General features: G+C 40.3%; 1 protein-coding gene across 5 annotated transcripts; it reads left to right on the top strand.

Moving 5' to 3' along the window:
• Positions 1 to 252: 252 nt before the first annotated feature.
• Positions 253 to 18,618, top strand: LOC109879644 (dual specificity mitogen-activated protein kinase kinase 4). 5 transcript variants are annotated; one of them, XM_031827824.1, is made up of 14 exons: positions 284 to 395; positions 656 to 813; positions 1,827 to 1,862; positions 3,336 to 3,368; positions 5,311 to 5,413; positions 8,357 to 8,528; positions 8,908 to 9,027; positions 9,184 to 9,303; positions 9,410 to 9,461; positions 9,633 to 9,760; positions 17,035 to 17,112; positions 17,256 to 17,404; positions 17,723 to 17,768; positions 17,926 to 18,618. In XM_031827824.1, the coding sequence occupies exons 2-14, from the start codon at positions 669 to 671 to the stop codon at positions 18,037 to 18,039; spliced, it is 1,296 nt and encodes a 431-aa protein (XP_031683684.1). In that variant the 5' UTR covers positions 284 to 395; positions 656 to 668; the 3' UTR covers positions 18,040 to 18,618. The 5 variants fall into 5 exon arrangements, with proteins under 5 accessions (XP_031683687.1, XP_031683686.1, XP_031683684.1 ...); XM_031827829.1 differs by lacking the exon at positions 284 to 395 and having other exon boundaries at positions 479 to 813; positions 3,344 to 3,368; XM_031827827.1 differs by lacking the exon at positions 3,336 to 3,368 and having other exon boundaries at positions 253 to 813; positions 5,323 to 5,413.
• Positions 18,619 to 18,881: the final 263 nt, after the last annotated feature.

Below are 18,881 nucleotides of genomic sequence, written 5' to 3'. Positions count from 1 at the left end.
ATTACACATACTTTAAATGTACGTAAACTGACATTTTACTGTTAACTGTATGGTAATTCATAGCCTAATACAATTAGGCTAGAAATCGCCCCTACCCACTGATACACGGTCAGATATTTGTCTTCCCCATAGTGCTTAAGGTTAACGCAGGCGGTATGGTTATCTGAGCCTAGATTTGTGTTCCTCGAACTCGGCCCACAAACACAGCAGCGTCGCGTTGGAAGCTGTGGGTGTTCACGATCGCAAGTGACATTTGGTCAGCTGACTGAGTCTCGACCAGAGACGGAAGAGGAAGCGAGACACCCCACTCGCTGTTTTTTTCTTGTTCAATTATACTAGGTAGACCAGACCAAGCTGCAATTGCATTTGTGTCTATGGGAGACACACCCAGTTAAGTAAGCCGGAACTGACCTTTTTTCACTCGTAAAAGGCCTGACTGAATAATCTTTATTTATCCACCATCTTTGGTCTCGACTCTATGTGGAAAGGGGGTTACTGGACTGTCAAACACTGTCCCGATTTCTTACTGTTTGTTGGTAGTTACAGTCTTGTTCGGTAGCGCTCTCTACAACCACATTTGAATCGAAGAAGTCTAGCCAGTTTGATTATTCTCCAGTCTTGTTTTGTAAGGGTGAAGTTGCTCTCTGCATTGCAGCCTAGTGCTGCTGATGGAATTCAAACACACAATGGCGACACCCAGCCCCAACAACTCAACAACATCTACCAGCCACAACAGCAATAACGCAGGATCTACAGGCTCACATCACCATCAATCCCAGTCGCAACACATAACAACAATGAGCAGTATGCAAGGTAAGGATTGTAAAATACCAGCTTGTTAAAACTATATATTTTTTTGTGAGTGGTGTTAACGGGAGTAACCTAATGACTATGCTAACGAACTAGCTACCTATATTGGCTAGCTATCTACTTACTAACATAACTTGCCTCAGTTGTATTCACACACTATTACTAGTTTGTTAGTTAGTTAGCTTGGTGTCTACAGTTAACGTTAGCTAGCTACTGTCAAAATCAGTTTCCCTCACACCCAAAACATTGTCTTCTAAGCAAATAACGGGTTCTGAAAATGTGTGTTGGAAATAAGTAACACCAAAAACAACGTTAGCTAGCCACAGCTTACGTTAACTAGTGAATAGTTGGTAAGTAAGTTAACTCGCTTGCTGGGTAACGTTAGCTAAGGTTGGCTAACAAGCGGCATTGCTAGTTAGCCTAAATAACGTTAGCTAGCTAGAATATAAGAAGGCCTGTCATGATTTATCTGGATCTGGTCATTTGTTGCTTACTGTCTTTCAATGTCAGGTTACCTCTAACTAGCTAACTACAATATGTTGCAGTTCTAAAAATAACACGATCATGTTGGGATGTGTTTTGGGGAAATTCATTGTATCTACTAACATGCTACTGTAGCAGTTACCATATAATTCCAGTCATTGCATCCACCAGAAGAAATCTGTTAAATGTCCACCCAATGCATCATTAGCTAGCTATGTTTTTACAAACGATATATTACTAGTTAGCATTAGCTTGCGAAACTATCTCAACTACTGAATGCAGAGACAATGTTATCCATGATTTGATTTGACTCTTGTGAAGTGGATAAAGGGCTTTATTATTAATTTATTACTAAAATCCCGAAGTATCCTAGGCCAGGCAGTTATTGCTAGCTCAGTGAAACTATTGCATGAGAATCTCTTAGATTTCAAATAACGTTAACTTACATCCACCAGAAGAAATCTGTTAAATTTCCACCCAATGCATCATTAGCTAGCTATGTTTTTACAAACTATATATTTTTTAACTTACAGAATCCAACACGTGCTGGAGATGTCAGAGTGAAACAGGTAGCTAACGTTACTGTCAATATTACACCTTTTATAAAGATAATCTATTTAAAAAAAAATGTTGATGCTTTAACAATAACTGTCGTAGCTCGTTTAAAAAAAAATCTGGTTCTATACTTTTGCATGCCGTTCTCAATCTGATATTAAACAGGTAGTAAATGAAATAAATATGTTATGGTCCACTTCTGTCACTGTCAAAGTATTGAAACTACATTTCTGTGATGTTTTTCTTCCCTTTCCTTAATGCTACTAACTTCCCATAACCCTCCTGACTTGATGCTGATCGATGGTGAGCTGTCCCAAGAATAGTTTCTTCAATTGTCATTGTCTCTCCCTGCCAGGATCATTTTGTGGATGCATTTCATTTTCTATCTCACACCACTCCATTTAAAAAAATCATTTGTAGCTTGTTATTTTTATAGGTCTACCCCAGTTAGCTCCACTGACTCTTCCTGAGCTAATCCTCAATCATACCAAAGTTATCTTGGTTGTTTCTGACTATATATGTGTGCATGTAGATTAATCCCATATGCAATAAAGTTTTCTGTTTTCTGTGTGGTGGAATGCTCAGCTTTAACGTTTACCAGTTCACTGATGTGGGGCCAAGCTATAAAAGTTCAGTAGTTCACTCAGAAGAAAATCACTTGAGCATGTCACGAGGCCATAGCCACATTTGTTTACAGGGACATTTCAAAGTGCAGTGTTACATTTGACAGTGAACAAAAAACAGAACAAAACACGGTCTTCCAGATTTGAATAATAAATATGTTTTTAACTCTTCAGTTATTGGTTGGTTTCTTTTGGAAAAGTGCATACAATAGGGTCTGGGAAATGTACCATCTATAGCATAGAGAAGACAAGTGCAAGAGATGTAAACCTATGTTTTTAGTAGGCCTTCCTTAGCACCAGTGCCTATTCAGCCAGTTGTCTCTGTGTTCTTATTGTATAATTTGGGGGACTTACGCAAAGGAGCTTGTACTGCTTCAAACTAAGTACATTTATGATTATTAACTCTAACATGCAACATTGATAACAAGGCTGCTGCCATTTCAGCTGGTAACATCTGATAAGTACCCTAATTATTTAGTTAAGTATTGCATGTAGGTTAGGCCTAGATCAAATATTTCCGGTCAGGATTTCTTCAATTGGGCTAGTTGGTCATGTTTTAGTGTGTGTAGTAGTTGTTGTTCACACTTGGTATCAAACTGTGATTCATAGACCTTTCCATTAATGAAGCCCCATTTAGCAAAATCAAGTTGATTTGAGATACTTCAAATAGCTGTCAGTCATGGTGGTGCCGGGTGTTGGGAAACAGTGCTGCATCGTTCCCTGGTCTAAACTGAAGCTGAGAAGAAGAGTGTTTGTTTTCACCACGTTTCCTAATAGAACTTGATTGTTTTTTGTTTATCGGTCAAACAGTAGCCTAAATACAGGTGAAATATGAAAAAGAAATGTTCTCTTCTCACCTCCTAGGGTTTCAGATAAACCTGTCTGGAGCTCCCCCAAGTAAGCCAAACCTCTTTTGCTACAGTACCAACAGTTCTCAACCCTTTGCTTCCGCCTGATGGTCTGGTATGGGGGAGTCTGTCCTCTTTTCTCAACTAATCCAAGTGAAGAGTTGTTGCAGTCGAGTAGGCTTGTGCCGGTTTTGATAGTTACGGCTAGTAGTTGAGGCTAAACATTGATTATCCTAGAGTTAGAGTATGCAGCTTGAGTATGCAGCTTATGTTGGTCTGTGATTTAAGACATTAGGTCATAATATTTTACTGATGCAATGCAAGTGAATGAAAGACTTGTCCAACTGTGAGTCTTATTGATTTAACTTCTCTGTAGTTTAAAAAACAACAACAGTTGGTGTTAACCATCCTGTATGTTTTTACCTTTACTATTATTTATCACCAAACAATTTAGTTTCATAATGTTTATTTACCAAGACGTTCCAATCCATATTCTGATCATCCATCATCGGCACAAGCCTAGGGCTAAGAGCTTCCATTAGCATTGGTGTATATAGATTCACACTTGGCTTTCAACTGGTCTTTACCACTGTTTGGTTCGGGCTTCTACACAAAATAGCACTGTGTTGGAAATGTATTTTTTTTTTATCTTGACAGATGTGTAGTCCTTTTGCTTGTATTTATTAATTAGGTGTGTTTTTAATAAACATTGTAATGGAAGCTCTACCTTTTTTTTAGTTTTAACATTTTTAGTCAGCTTGCTACTAACAAGCAAAACTAGCTAGTAATGCTTGGGGTTTTGCCACATTGTTTTCCAAACCTGTTTGCAGCTGTTTTGTTTTTGAACACTTAAGTGATTTTTGGCATGAGCTGTACTTAAACACTTGCCTGTTGAGACATGGAGACACTAGTGTAATTTCCAATGGCTTGTGCCATTTTATTGGAATTTGAGTACATACATTCTTGTGGTGTTTTGGGTGGAGAGAACAGAATGCATCCTTCATTTCAAGGTGAACTCAGAACAGTTCTACTTGGGAAGCTGCTTCTCCTCTGGCAAGATTTTCTAGTCTGTAGTGTAGGCTATTTGACTCTTATGTATGGTTATGAGCCAAAAGTCACATTTTGTATTTTCAAAGATTTTCTGTCAGAACAATGCTTTTGTTGAGTTAGAATCTCATTACACAATGTTGTCATGTTTCACAGTCTCTGGGTAGTAGCCTAAATAAAACATGTAAAAATCAAGCAAGAAATTGTCAGTTTTTAATTTAAATTCTCACCTATTCCCTCATTATTGTTTAAATTACCAAGCAAAACCTACTAAAACATGGTAGGTGAGTGTTGGATTGTAGCTAAGCCTCCATTCTGAATAGCCATAGGATGTGATCTAGTACTAGGCTATGGTTTAGAGCAGGTGTCTACTGGGAAGTGTATGCCTCTGCATCAACTTCAGTGAACTGGTTAAAGTATATAACTACCATCTGCAATGAGTCACTGGTACAACCAGGACATGTTTTGTAAAAATACCTCCAGGGGGGTTCTGTTCCTGGCCACTGAGGCTATAGCATACACATATTTGATTGAGAACCTGTTATTAGACCTACTTGTGATTCATTTTAATTTGGTCAAGACCTGTTTTTGTTGACTATCCCATATAGTTCAGTATCAGCCAAAATCTAAAAATCAGCATCTATAGAAGAAATGTATGTTCTCACAGAGAAATATAAAGAGGGATGCCTTTGGTAAGAAGCAGGTCATTACTCTTACATCCATCGTCCCTAGATGTGGATTGCATGACTTCAGTAAATTTACTTGAATACTCTTGTTAAATTTACCTCTCCATTCCTTTACTGGTCACTCATTCTGTGGTATGTTAACTGTTTGTTTTCATGTTGTTTTTGAGTGTGTAAATGTTGTTTTCTGGTTATTGGCTCTACACCTGCCATAGATGTCTTGTGTGCAATCTGACATAAACTCTGCCTCTTCCCTATCAGGTAAACGCAAAGCACTGAAGTTAAATTTTGCCAATCCCCCGATTAAACCAACGACCAGATTCACTCTGAGTACAGCAGGACCCCCATTCCAGAACCCCCACATGTAAGTTGACCTCCGAACTTTGCAATGGATGTGGTTTTCTGAAGATGTACATGGAGCGGAATTTGCATTAGCCACAATGCAAACTCCTGCATAATGAATTGTTATATGACTCTGCACTCTAGTCTACAGTCTGAGACTCCAAAGCCACACATTGTCAATGTAACATTCAGTACTGTATAGGTACCCAGGCAATCTGTCACAATAAAGACAGGCTAAGTGAGGTTGGAATGATTAGCAGTTGTATTTCTATCTCCACCTGCTCATGGAAAACAGAGAGTAACTGAATGTAGCCTCAAGTACCTGCTTGGGCAACACCCAAGCACTACCATTGTAGTGAATGTGAATAAGCCCTGTGTCTTTGCTGTGTAATTAGAAGATAACATGAGTCTGCTAAGTTACCCTGGACAAGCAAATTACTGATGCTGGATAATGCAAACTGAACAAACGGATGTCAACTAACCATCCTTTTTCAGGTGCCGTATCATATACAGTGGGACAAAAAAGTATTTAGTCAGCCACCAATTGTGCAAGTTCTCCCACTTAAAAAGATGAGGCCTGTAATTTTCATCATAGGTACACTTCAACTATGACAGACAAAATTAGAAAAAAAATCCAGAAAATCACATTGTAGGATTTTTAATGAATTTATTTGCAAATTATGGTGGAAAATAAGTATTTGGTCACCTACAAACAAGCAAGATTTCTGGCTCTCACAGACCTGTAACTTCTTCTTTAAGAGGCTCCTCTGTCCTCCACTCGTTACCTGTATTAATGGCACCTGTTTGAACTTGTTATCAGTATAAAAGACACCTGTCTACAACTTCAAACAGTCACACTCCAAACTCCACTATGGCCAAGACCAAAGAGCTGTCAAAGGACACCAGAAACAAAATTGTAGACCTGCACCAAACTGGGGAGACTGAATCTGCAATAGGTAAGCAGCTTGGTTTGAAGAAATCAACTGTGGGAGCAATTATTAGGAAATGGAAGATATCAAGACCACTGATAATCTCCCTCGATCTGGGGCTCCACGCAAGATCTCAAAATTATCACAAGAACGGTGAGCAAAAATCCCAGAACCACACGGGGGGACCTAGTGAATGACCTGCAGAGAGCTGGGACCAAAGTAACAAAGCCTACCATCAGTAACACACTACATCGCCAGGGACTCAAATCCTGCAGTGCCAGACGTGTCCCCCTGCTTAAGCCAGTACATGTCCAGGCTTGTCTGAAGTTTGCTAGAGAGCATTTGGATGATCCAGAAGAAGATTGGGAGAATGTCATATGGTCAGATGAAACCAAAATATAACTTTTTGGTAAAAACTCAACTCGTCGTGTTTGGAGGACAAAGAATGCTGAGTTTCTTCCAAAGAACACCATACCTACTGTGAAGCATGTGGATGGAAACATCATGCTTTGGGGCTTTTTTTCTGCAAAGGGACCAGGACGACTGATCTGTGTAAAGGAAAGAATGAATGGGGCCATGTATCGTGAGATTTTGAGTGAAAACCTCCTTCCATCAGCAAGGGCATTTATTTACCTAGGCAAGTCAGTTAAGAACAAATTCTTATTTTCAATGATGGCCTAGGAACAGTGGGTTAACTGCCTGTTCAGGGGCAGAACGACAGATTTGTACCTTGTCAGCTCGGGGGTTTGAACTTGCAACCTTCCAGTTACTTGTCCAACACACTAACCACTAGGCTACCCTGCCGCCCCATTTAAGATGAAATGTGGCTGGGTCTTTCAGCATGACAATGATCCCAAACACACCGCCCGGTCAACAAAGGAGTGGCTTCGTAAGAAGCATTTCAAGGTCCTGGAGTGGCCTAGCCAGTCTCCAGATCTCAACCCCATAGAAAATTTTTGGAAGCAGTTGAAAGTCTGTGTTGCCCAGCAACAGCCCCAAAACATCACTGCTCTAGAGGAGATCTGCATGGAGGAATGGGCCAAAATACCAGCAACAGTGTGTGAAAACCTTGTGAAGACTTACAGAAAACATTTGACCTCTGTCATTGCCAACAAAGGGTATATAACAAAGTATTGAAAAACTTTTGTTATTGACCAAATACTTATTTTCCACCATAATTTGCAAATTCATAAAAAATCCTACAATGTGATTTTCTGGATTTTTTTTTTTTCTTCTCATTTTGTCTGTCATAGTTGAAGTGTACCTATGATGAAAATTACAGGCCTCATCTTTTTAAGTGGGATAACTTGCACAATTGGTGGCTGACTAAATACTTTTTTTGCCGTATGTATGTATGTATGTATGTATGTATGTATGCTAAACAAAAATATAAACGCAACATGTAAAGTGTTGGTATCATGTTTCATGAGCTGAAATAAAATATTCCAGAAATGTTCCACACGCACAAAAAGCTTATTTCTGTCATTCTGTGCACAAATTTGCTTACATCCCTGTTAGTGAGCACTTTACCCCTTGTCGAGATAATCCATCCACCTGACAGGTGTGGCAAATCAAAAGCTGATTAAGATTTATGATCATTACCCAGGTGATCCTTGTGCTGTGCACAATAAAAGGCCACTCTAAAATGTGCAGTTTTGTCACACAACACAATGCCACAGATGTCTCAAGTTTTGAGGCAGGATGCAATTGGCATGCTGACTGCAGGAATGTCCACCAGCGCTGTTGCCAGAGAATTTTAAAGTTAATTTCTCTAAGCCACTTCCAACGGCATTTTAAAAAATAAATAATTTGTCAGTACGTCCAAACGGCCTCACAACCGCAGACGTGTAACCACGCAAGCCCAGGACATCCACATTCAGCTTCTTCACCTGTGTGATCGTCGGAGCCTATGTCCTCCCAGGCCCACCCATTGCTGTACCCCTGCCCAGTTACAGGAAATCCATAGATTAGGACCCAATTTATTTAACTCAACTAAGATTGTGTTTCTTATGTCTCCCACCTATTTCTGTGGCCAGAGAGAGGCTGCGTACGCATAGTATCGAGTCGTCAGGGAAGTTGAAGACCGCCGGTGGCGATTGTGACTTCACGGCTGAGGACCTCAAGGACCTGGGGGAGATTGGGCGGGGCGCTTACGGCTCTGTCAACAAGATGGTGCACAAGCCCAGCAACCAGATAATGGCTGTCAAGGTGACTGCCCCTTACTGACCTCTTATTGACTAAACTACAGGAAGTGTTCAGGGCAAGATTTATGCCTGCTCATCAGTCTTAGGCTATATTGTGAAATGAACACTCAATAATCATCATAATCACCAAAGTGTAACTGACTCCCATTGCAGGATATGGTAACATGTTGCTCATGGTAAGGGGAGGAAGGCTTGTAATAATGGCTGGAACACAGCGAATGGAAACCATGTGTTTGATGTTGATACCTTTCCACTAATTCCACTCCAGCCATTTACCACGTGCCCGTCCTCACCAATTACGGTGCCACCAACCTCCTGTGACTTCCAACCATGGTCACAATTGAAAGCAACATGCATCTGATTACAATGTGTGTCTCCCACAGAGGATTAGGTCAACGGTTGATGAGAAGGAACAGAAGCAGCTGCTAATGGACCTGGATGTGGTCATGAGGAGTAGTGACTGTCTCTACATAGTTCAGTTTTACGGGGCTCTTTTCAGAGAGGTGACCATGCAAGTTTTTCACTTCTTTGTTTTGTTGATTGACATCCAATGCATTTCCTATGTAGAGAAATCAATCAATCGTTCTGTGTAGTTAGCAATAAGCAGTGTATTGTCTTCACGCAGTAATGTTATGTCTTATGATTCTTTTCTTTGTCAGGGGGACTGTTGGATATGTATGGAACTTATGTCTACCTCCTTTGACAAATTCTACAAATATGTATATTGTGCTTTAGATGATGTGATTCCAGAGGAAATATTAGGCAAAATAACATTAGCTGTAAGTTTTCATGCATTTTCTCCTTACATAATTTACACGGATTAATTTGACAGGAAGGGTACATATTTCTCTATATTAATTTAGTTGCTATGTGTTTTCATTACAGACTGTGAAAGCACTTAACCACTTAAAAGAATACTTGAAAATAATTCACAGAGGTAAGACGACTCCAAAATGGAGACCTTGTTCTTTATTTCCTCATTTGAGATGTGTATTACCGTTATTACCTCTTAATGCTCTATTTACTGTACCACAACAGAAGTGGCACTTCCTTTACCCAGAACTCTTAGCCTAGCTTTGTCATCTCTTCTATATGTTTCTCCTCTCAGACATCAAGCCATCCAACATCCTCCTGGACAGGAATGGCAACATTAAGCTTTGTGATTTTGGCATCAGTGGGCAGTTGGTGGACTCCATTGCCAAAACCAGAGATGCAGGGTGCAGACCGTACATGGCAGTAAGTGATATATGGGGATTTCGGTGCATTGTTTCATTAATGGCTGAAAGACAAGGCAAGTGGAAGATGTACAACTAAGGCTCTTTCTAAGAATACATTTCACTTTCATATGATCCAGTACATAATAAGAATTCAACTGTTTTGGTACTTAGTGACTTGGTGGTGATCGTCAGTTGTAAGGAGACTGTGGTTTTGTTGTTATTGAGGGGAGGCAGGTAGTTAAGATTGTTGGGCCAGTAACCGAAAGGTCGCTGGTTCAAATCTCTGAGCCGGCAAGGTGGAAAAATCTGGCGTTCTCCCACTTGAGCAAGGCAGTTAACCCCTAACAACAACTGCTCCCCGGGCGCTGATGAAGTAGATGCCAATTTAAGGCAGCCCCCTACACTTCTCTGATTCCCCTTTCCTTATTGTTGACGGCAGCGTTGGTAATTATATTATGGTTGCTACTGATATCTGTTCTTGCAGATGCTTGTTGTCTTGTTCCTATTTTGGACTAGCTGCAGAGGAATCTCATGCCGTCTGTGTATGTGACATGGTTGTAGTCTTCCAAACTGCTTGGCAGTGCAGTTGAATGAGCTCATCGTGTCATCACAGGGTTAATTTTCTGGCGGTGGTATTGCTGATGGGAGAAGGGAGCCGCGGCCCCTCCAGTTTCCATTCTAAATTTGGCATCTCCCTATCAGGACGTAGGGCACACCTCTGCCATATCTCTGCCACGCATCTATCAGAAGGCCAAGGAAGGGCTGGGTTACTTTATTCATGTCTGTCAGAATAAAGCTGTTTGGGTTGGTGCTCCCACAGCTGTGAGCTCACAGTGCAGGAATCCAACCCACATGGCTCCAGTTTCCTTTTTCAAATAAGAAGAATTGCAGACCTGCCAGGTGCTTCTTGGCCACCCCATTACTAATTGCTTTAGCACCATTTGTCTCTGTTTGGTCTAGATATTAGAGAGGGATTGATTTCACTTCAATGGAATATTATGTACTACACTACAATTAAGTAGGTTAGATTTGGTTCATGGTATTTGGTTCAGGTGACAGTCTAGCTCTGTTCCCCTCTGGTTGTTATGATTTAGTTCATTTAGCTGGCAAGTGGCCACATGTCTGAAATGTTTGTTGGAATATGCTCACTAATTATTTTGCACACTGTAGTGTCAGGTTAATTTTGCTGCTACCATTATGTACCAAAGCATTCTTTAATCCACAGTTCAGTCATTTTAATTAGGAAATACTTTTTGTATTTGAAAGCAATTACACATCTAAATTAAATGTGCACCGATGTCGTTTTGAGTTGATATACACTGAGTGTACAAAACATTAGGAACACATTCCTAATATTGAGTTGCATCCCCTTTTGCCCTCATAACAGCCTCAATTCGTCAGGGCATGGACTCTACAAGGTGCTGAAAGTGTTCCACAGGTATGGTGGGCTGGCCCATGTTGACTCCAATGCTTCCCACAGTTGTCAAGCTGGATGACCTTTGGGTGGTGGACCATTCTTGATACACACAGGAAACTGTTGAGTGTGGAAAAACACAGCAGCGTTGCAATTCTTGACAAACCGGTGCACCTGCCAACTACTACCATACCCTGTTCAAAGGCACTTAAATATTTTGTCTTGCCCATTCACCCTCTGAATCGCACACATACACCAACCATGTCTCACTTGTCTCAAGGCTAAAATGTTCTTTAACCTGTCTCCTCCCCTTCATCTACACAGATTGAAGTGGATTTAACAAGTGACATCAATAAGGGATCATAGCTTTCACCTGTTCAGTCTGTCAAGGAAAGAGCAGGTGTTCTTAATGTTTTATACACGGAGTAGTAGGTCGGAGTAGTTGTGTTTTGAGTTAATAACGTGTGAGTAACTGTGCGCTGTGTCCTAGGTGAGAGCTGGGCAGCCAGATCTTTTTTAGTCTTGGCAGAGGTGAGCTGATGCTGTAGCCACTATGCCATAAAACACATCAGTGCTGCGGTCAGGGAATTCTGTCCCACTGCTGTGAATGGGTGACATCATCATCTATTTCTGGTGCATGAATGAATGAGCCAGAGGAGAGGAGGTGCTCCCTCCACTCAGCAGCATGGCTGGTAGAAGTCTGCTGTTTGGCACTGTTTGGAACCACTGCATTTTTTTTTACATGTGTGGAGGTGAGGTCATCCGTGAAGTGATTATTATGAAAGGCGTGTAGAACCAGGCAATGAGGACATGCACAGGGTTTTCCGTAGGGCTGTCCTAGACTAAAAATTTATCTTGGTCGACCAAGAGTAGTCTTTTCTTTCGATCATTCTATTGGTCTAAAATGTTTACATTTATATTTTTTTCATATACACACACTATGTGTTTTAAAATGAACTGTGTATTGAGCTTGTCTGGTACTTTAAGCACAGTTTGATTTAAATAATTAACATACACACACGACTCGAGGGAGCCAGTTATCAAGATCGTCTGCCCCCCGCTGGCTTTCCTGGATTCTGCGTTATGCTCCTGAAGTTGCCGGTAATAGGCTACACCAGGGGCCGACAGCCTTTTCCATTTGGAGTGCCAATTTATTTGACAATTTCTACTGATCTGCGTGCCAGTTATGATTTTCATATGCTCATTTTTGTGGAACAGTTTCATTTAATTTATAATGGTTTTTGTATCTCAATCTCTTTGTCATGTGGTTAATCTAAATTCTATCAAATTAAAACAATACTACAAATAGAAAATAACTTCTATTGCCAACGATGTAAGAATAGCCTACATAAAACCAACAAATAAAAACATTGCAGCCTGCAGGTAAACAATATCCTGATTTAAAAATGTAAAAAATCCTATAAATCACATAGGCTACGTGTGGCCTGTGCAACAAACTTGAAACGTATCAACAGTCCGACCCTAAGCTCGTGCTAGCCAACTTGCAACATTGCATCAAATATTCTGGGCCCTCAGTTTCGAACGACAGGGACATGCACAGCTGTAGGCTAATTGTGCAAGGGAAAATAAGTGACGTTTCCACTGGATCAGAGCATTACATTGTTTCCTTTCATGCCAAGTGGTTATCGGAAGGGTACCTATTGTAATTTTCAATGGATTCTAAAAACAGACTCTCTTTACTTGCAGTTTAAGGTTAAGAAAAAATTACTTTGAGAAGCTCCACAGCTCATTAGTGATGGTGGATTAAGACAATCAGAAATACAATCAGACATCTGAAATGGGCACATTTCTAGGCCTACATTTGCCCGCAGTCCAGGTAACCTAGGCCTACTTCTATATGCGTAATCGGGTGTGCTCCAAACAAAAAAACTATGAATAAATTAACAACTCTTAAATGGCATGAAATAAACCAAAACTTGTTTCTCACACGTGTAGCATAGATGGTGAGCACTGCAAATGTGTCCACTCTGACAATGGGAACGGTAAACGACTAATAATATATTGAGCGCATTAACAGAAATTACTGTAACCCAACAAACATTGTAGATTAGACATTATGGGAATTAATGGTAAATGTAGGCTACTACTGGTGATTTATATGTAATGGGGAACTGATATACACTAATAATTAGGGTAAACACAATGAAGTTATGAAACAATGAACGCGCAAGAGCGCATTCTCGAGAGACGTGCCTTGTGCATCTTAGTAAAGATTATGGATATACTGATAAAGCACAAAAAAAACAGATTTCCGCCGAATTGGGCCTCTCTTCCTCTCTGATCTTAGCCACACTCTCCTTTTTATAGGAACGTGGCATCCTAGAGTCCTCCTCAATGGATTACTCCACTCAGAGTATCGCAAATCAGACAGGTGTGCCATAAAATAAATATTTACGACTGCTCGACTAAAAACATCTCAGTTGACCAACAGCCTATCGATTAAATGGGGTCAGCCCTTGGGTGTATGTTGTATTCTGTTGAATAGACACAATTGAGTGCCTATGATAATTAATGCACTCAATAATACAGTCCTCACCATATGTATTTGGACAGTGAATCTATTCAAGACAAAGGAGATGATTGTGGACTACAGGAAAAAGTGGACTGAGCACACCCACATCCTCATTGACGGGGCTGCATTGTAGCAGGTTGAGAGCTTCAAGTTCCTTGGTGTCCACATCACCAACAAACTAACATGGTCCAAGCACACCAAGACAGTCGTGAAGAGGGCACGACCAAACCTATTCCCCCGCAGGAGACTGAAAACATTTGTTATGGGTCCTCAGATCCTCAAAAGGTTCTACAGCTACACCATTGAGAGTATGGTTGCATCACTGCCTGGTATGGCAACTGCTCGGCCTCCGATCACAAGGCACTACAGAGGGTAGTGCGAACGGCCCAGTACATCACTGGGGCCAAGCTCCCTGTTATCCAGGACCTCTATACCAGGCAGTGTCAGAGGAAAGCCCTAAAAATTGTCAAAGACTCCAGCCACCCTAGTCATAGACTGTTCTATCTGCTACCGCACGGCAGGCAGTACCGGAGCGCCAAGTCTAGGTCCAAGAGGCTTCTAAATAGCTTCTACCCCCAAGCCATAAGACTAAGAACACCTAATCAAATGGCTAAATCTTTTACTGCTTGCGTCAGTTATTTCATATGGAATAGAGTTCCATGTAGTCATGGCTCTATGTAGTACTGTGTGCCTCCCATAGTCTGTTCTGGACTTGGGGACTGTGAAGAGACCTCTTGTGGCATGTCTTGTGGGGTATGCACTATGCATGGGTGTCCGAGCTGTGTGCCAGTAATTTAGACAGACAGCTCGGTGCAACCAATATGTCAATACCTCTCATAAATAAAAGTAGTGATGAAGTCAATCTCTCCTCCACTTTCAGCCAGGAGATATTGACATGGATATGATTAATATTAGCTCTCTGTGTACATCCAAGGGTCAGCCGTGCTGCCCTGTTCTGAGCCAATTGAGCCAATTGCAACTCCTTTTTTGTGGCACCTGACCACAAGACTGAACATTAGTCAAGGTACGACAAAACTAGGGCCTGTAGGACCTGCCTTGTTGATAGTGTTGTTAAGATGGCTTTATTATAGACCGACTTCTCCCCATCTTAGCTACTACTGCATCAATTTGTTTTGACCATGACAGTTTACAATCTAGGGTTTCTCCAAGCAGTTTAGTCATCTCAACTTGCTCAATTTCCATATTTATTACTAGATTTGGTTTAGGTTTGGGGTTTAGTGAGTGTTTTGTTCCAAATACAATGCTTTTAGTTTTAGAAATATTTAGGGCTAACTTATTCCTTGCCATCCACTCTGAAACTAACTGCAGCTCTTTGTTGAGTGTTGCAGTCATTTCAGTCGCTGTAGTAGCTGACGTGTATAGTGTTGAGTCCTCCGCATACATAGACACTCTGGCTTTACTCAAAGTCAGTGGCATGTCATTAGTAAATATTTTAAAAAGCAAGGGGCCTAAACAGCTACCTGGGGGAATTCCTCATTCTAACTGGAATATATTTGAGAGGCTTCCATTAAAGAACACCCTATGTGTTCTGTTAGACCAGTAACTCTTTATCCACATTATAGCAGTGGGTGTAAAGCCATAACACATACCTTTTTTCCAGCAGCAGACTATGATCGATAATGTAAAAAGCTGCACTGAAGTCTAACAAGACAGCCCCCACAATCATTGTATTATCAATTTCTCTCATCCAATCATCAGTAATTTGTGGAAGTACTGTGCTTGTTGAGTGTCCTTCCCAAAAAGCATGCTGAAATTCTGTTGTCAATTCTTGTCTTTCATAATTTGGTCTGATATACTTGGATGTGGAGTTTCAGCATTTGTTGCTGGCGTGTCATCCCTAAGTTTAATGACTTTTTCCCGGCAGGGTAGCCTAGTGGTTAGAAAGTTGGACTAGTAACCGGAAGGTTGCAAGTTCTAACCCCCGAGCTGACAAGGTACAAATCTGTCGTTCTGCCCCTGAACAGGCAGTTAACCCACTGTTCCTAGGCCGTCATTGAAAATAAGAATTTGTTCTTAACTGACTTGCCTGGTTAAATAAAGGTAAAATTTAAAAATAAAAATAAAATTGGCAAGATAAGCAAAGTAGTTTGCAATATCAGTGGGCTTTGTGATGAATGAGCTCCATTCAATGAATGGAGCATAGTTGGCTTTTTTTTCCCAAAATGTAATTTAAGGTGCCCCAAAGCTTTTTTTTATATCATTCTTTATATAATTTATTTCATAGTTTAGTTTCTTTTTATCTAGTTTAGTCACATGATTTCTTAATTTGCAGTACGTTTGCCAGTCAGTAGGGCTGCCAGACTTAATTGCCATACCTTTTGCCTCATCCCTCTCAACCATACAATTTTTCAATTCCTCATCAATCCAAGGGGATTTAAGTGTAGTCATTTTCTTAATGGGTGCGTGCTTATTTGTAACTGGAATAAGTTGTTTCATAAATGTCAAGTGCAGCATCTGGTTGTTCCTCATTACACACCACAGACCAGAAAATATTATTTACATCAACATATTAATAATATTGTGATCACTACATCCTATGGATTTGGATACTTCTTTAAAGAAAATGTCTGCAGCATTAGTGACGTGAGGGTATGAGGTCGAATAACATTGAAGAGACACTATTTAGAAAATTATTTTGTGAAACCACACTTTCTGCACTGTTCAAATTTGTTTTATTTAGTATAGTAAACATTTCTGTCTTATGCATCCTAAATAATGCATAGATTCCGTTTTTGAGAAATAGCTAACTTGAAGGGCAAAAAAAGAAGCCTGAAGTCTGATGTGAACCCGGTATTCCAACTGATCATATGCTACTAAATCCAATGATTTACTATTGTGCCACTGAATGTTTATGAAAACAGTGGAGAAAACACTATTCTCTGATAATCACACTCAGACGCCACTAATGTGCATTGTGAACAGATAATGACGCTCTGTTTAATGAACCATTTTTCGGTGAAAGCACCAACGCCTTTCCCATCACTACTATTCACCATTCTCTTACAATTGAACAAGACCAGGCCTAAAAGTTCCCCCCAAAAAACTGCAAAAGCGTTTATAGAGTTACAAGCTTGATACAGTTGTGTGAGAAATTATATGGAACCAAAAACAAACCTTCAGATTACTGTGATTTTGTCCAAATACTTGTGATTTTCTTAAAATGGGGGAACTAGATGCATAAAGTGCTTTTATTTCAAAAGGATAAAACCGATACCCTCAAATATATGGTGTTATTTTATACCGTTGCTTCAATCATCATTTGATTGTTATCGTTTATGATATCACCATGATGAATTGTAACATGTTTTCCTTGTCTCTTCCACAGCCTGAGAGAATAGACCCAAGTGCTTCCAGACAAGGCTATGACGTCCGGTCAGACGTATGGAGTTTGGGGATAACACTGGTGGGTCCTCAACCCTCTTGTCCACGTTGTCTTTAATATTCAACGAGCTATTTGAAGATACACTGAATGTTAAATCCACAAGACAAGATGGTATATTGTAACTGTAGACTCACCATGTTGTCTTTGTGGGGTTTGTTTTACAGTACGAGCTGGCGACTGGGCGGTTTCCCTACCCAAAGTGGAACAGTGTGTTTGACCAGTTGACACAGGTGGTGAAGGGAGAACCTCCACAGCTTACCAACTCAGAAGACAGGCAGTTCTCCCCCAAATTCATCAACTTTGTCAATCTGTGGTAAAGGACAGATACAACTTCTGCTGGCACTGCTTCAATGTTATTCTCACGATGATATAGTATAAGTTGAAGTACATTGAATCACTGCAGAGCAATATTGTTAATGTAAACTACTGCATACTTTTGCATTATTCACCCACAAATAATAAAATATGTGAAATTCATAAGGTAATCTTCTGCATGAGACATCCTCTGGATTTGATTTCCCCCTGGTGGACAAAACATGTAATGTCTGTTTTAAGTCTCGAAGAGAACCGTGATGTGGTTTATTGCAGAGCAGAATTTTAATTATTTATTCCCTTTATTTATTCCCTTTAGCCTTACAAAGGATGAGTCAAAAAGGCCAAAGTACAAAGAGCTTCTGGTAAGTATGTACGTCCCGTATGGCACCCACAGTACCGGGGGTGGTGTATGCATACGAGCGTCTGCTAAATGACAAAAAATTAGTGTAATTGTATTACATGCAGAGATACTTATCGCCCGTACATATTATAACATGTTTCTGGTTCTCTTCAATACAGAAACATGCTTTCATTCTGATGTATGAGGAGCGCTCAGTGGATGTTGCCAGTTACGTCTGCAGAATCCTGGATCAGATGCCTACTTCTCCCAGCTCCCCCATGTATGTCGACTGACTGTAGAACAAGTAGAAACAGAAGCCTGGAACAGAAACAACAAAACAATGACCTAAAGAGTTGCTTCATCCCATACTGCAGTGTTAAACTAAGACAGAAAATGTACAAATTAAAACACCACATGTACTAAGACTGGTGATCAGCCACGTCTGTATGCTATCAACATTCTCACACTTTTCTCTATCCTACACACACGCGTACAAGTAGTAACTGAATGAATATACCATGGTCTTGGTTCACCTCGATGTGAGACCTCATCTCTAATGTGGATACAGTACAGTGATTTAAAATCTGGAAATGTATTTATAGTGTTTAATCACTTGTGGAATATATGATTTGGAGATACTGGAATCATGCTCTTTGACTCTTCCCACCTCTTCCATGTATGTTACTTTAAGAATTGTGGTTGGTATCTTAAATGAAACCTTGCTTCTTATGGTGTAAAGCAATTTAAAACATAACGGCAATGATCCTGTCCATCATGTGGCCTCCATCCAATGTTGTGAGGGTGCTGCTGTCACTGTGCAATGGACTTTGTGCTGATGTATAAATAAAGAGAAATAATTGTGCTTTGAGAGACATTTAGTTACTCTGCATCTATTTGAGCTCAGGTTAATCCATTGATGTAAGAAGGCAAGCAACCACACAAACACACTCACTGGCTCTCTCAGCCATGGCATATGCAACACTCTCTTTAAAAGCTAAGCTGTATGTATGTATGGTGCTGTTGATCTGTAGTTCTACATAATGCCATCTTGTATCTCTGTATATAGCCACACATTTATCTGTAATGAAATTGCCTACTGTTCTGGATGTTGCAACCGTTCTAATGGACCCGACCG

Source organism: Oncorhynchus kisutch, linkage group LG6 (genome assembly GCF_002021735.2).
Source record: "Oncorhynchus kisutch isolate 150728-3 linkage group LG6, Okis_V2, whole genome shotgun sequence".
NCBI classification, from domain to species: Eukaryota; Metazoa; Chordata; class Actinopteri; order Salmoniformes; family Salmonidae; genus Oncorhynchus; species Oncorhynchus kisutch.
The sequence above is the reverse complement of the archived record's forward strand: the minus strand, read 5'-3'. Positions and strand labels throughout refer to the sequence as shown.

Bases quoted from the DNA above. Each gene is read 5' to 3' on its own strand.
- LOC109879644 (XM_031827824.1), top strand. From the start codon at position 669: ATGGAATTCAAACACACAATGGCGACACCCAGCCCCAACAACTCAACA. The intron at 3,369-5,310 runs GTAAGCCAAACC...CTTCCCTATCAG, and splicing joins CCTGTCTGGAGCTCCCCCAA to GTAAACGCAAAGCACTGAAG. The intron at 17,113-17,255 runs GTGGGTCCTCAA...TTTGTTTTACAG, and splicing joins GGAGTTTGGGGATAACACTG to TACGAGCTGGCGACTGGGCG.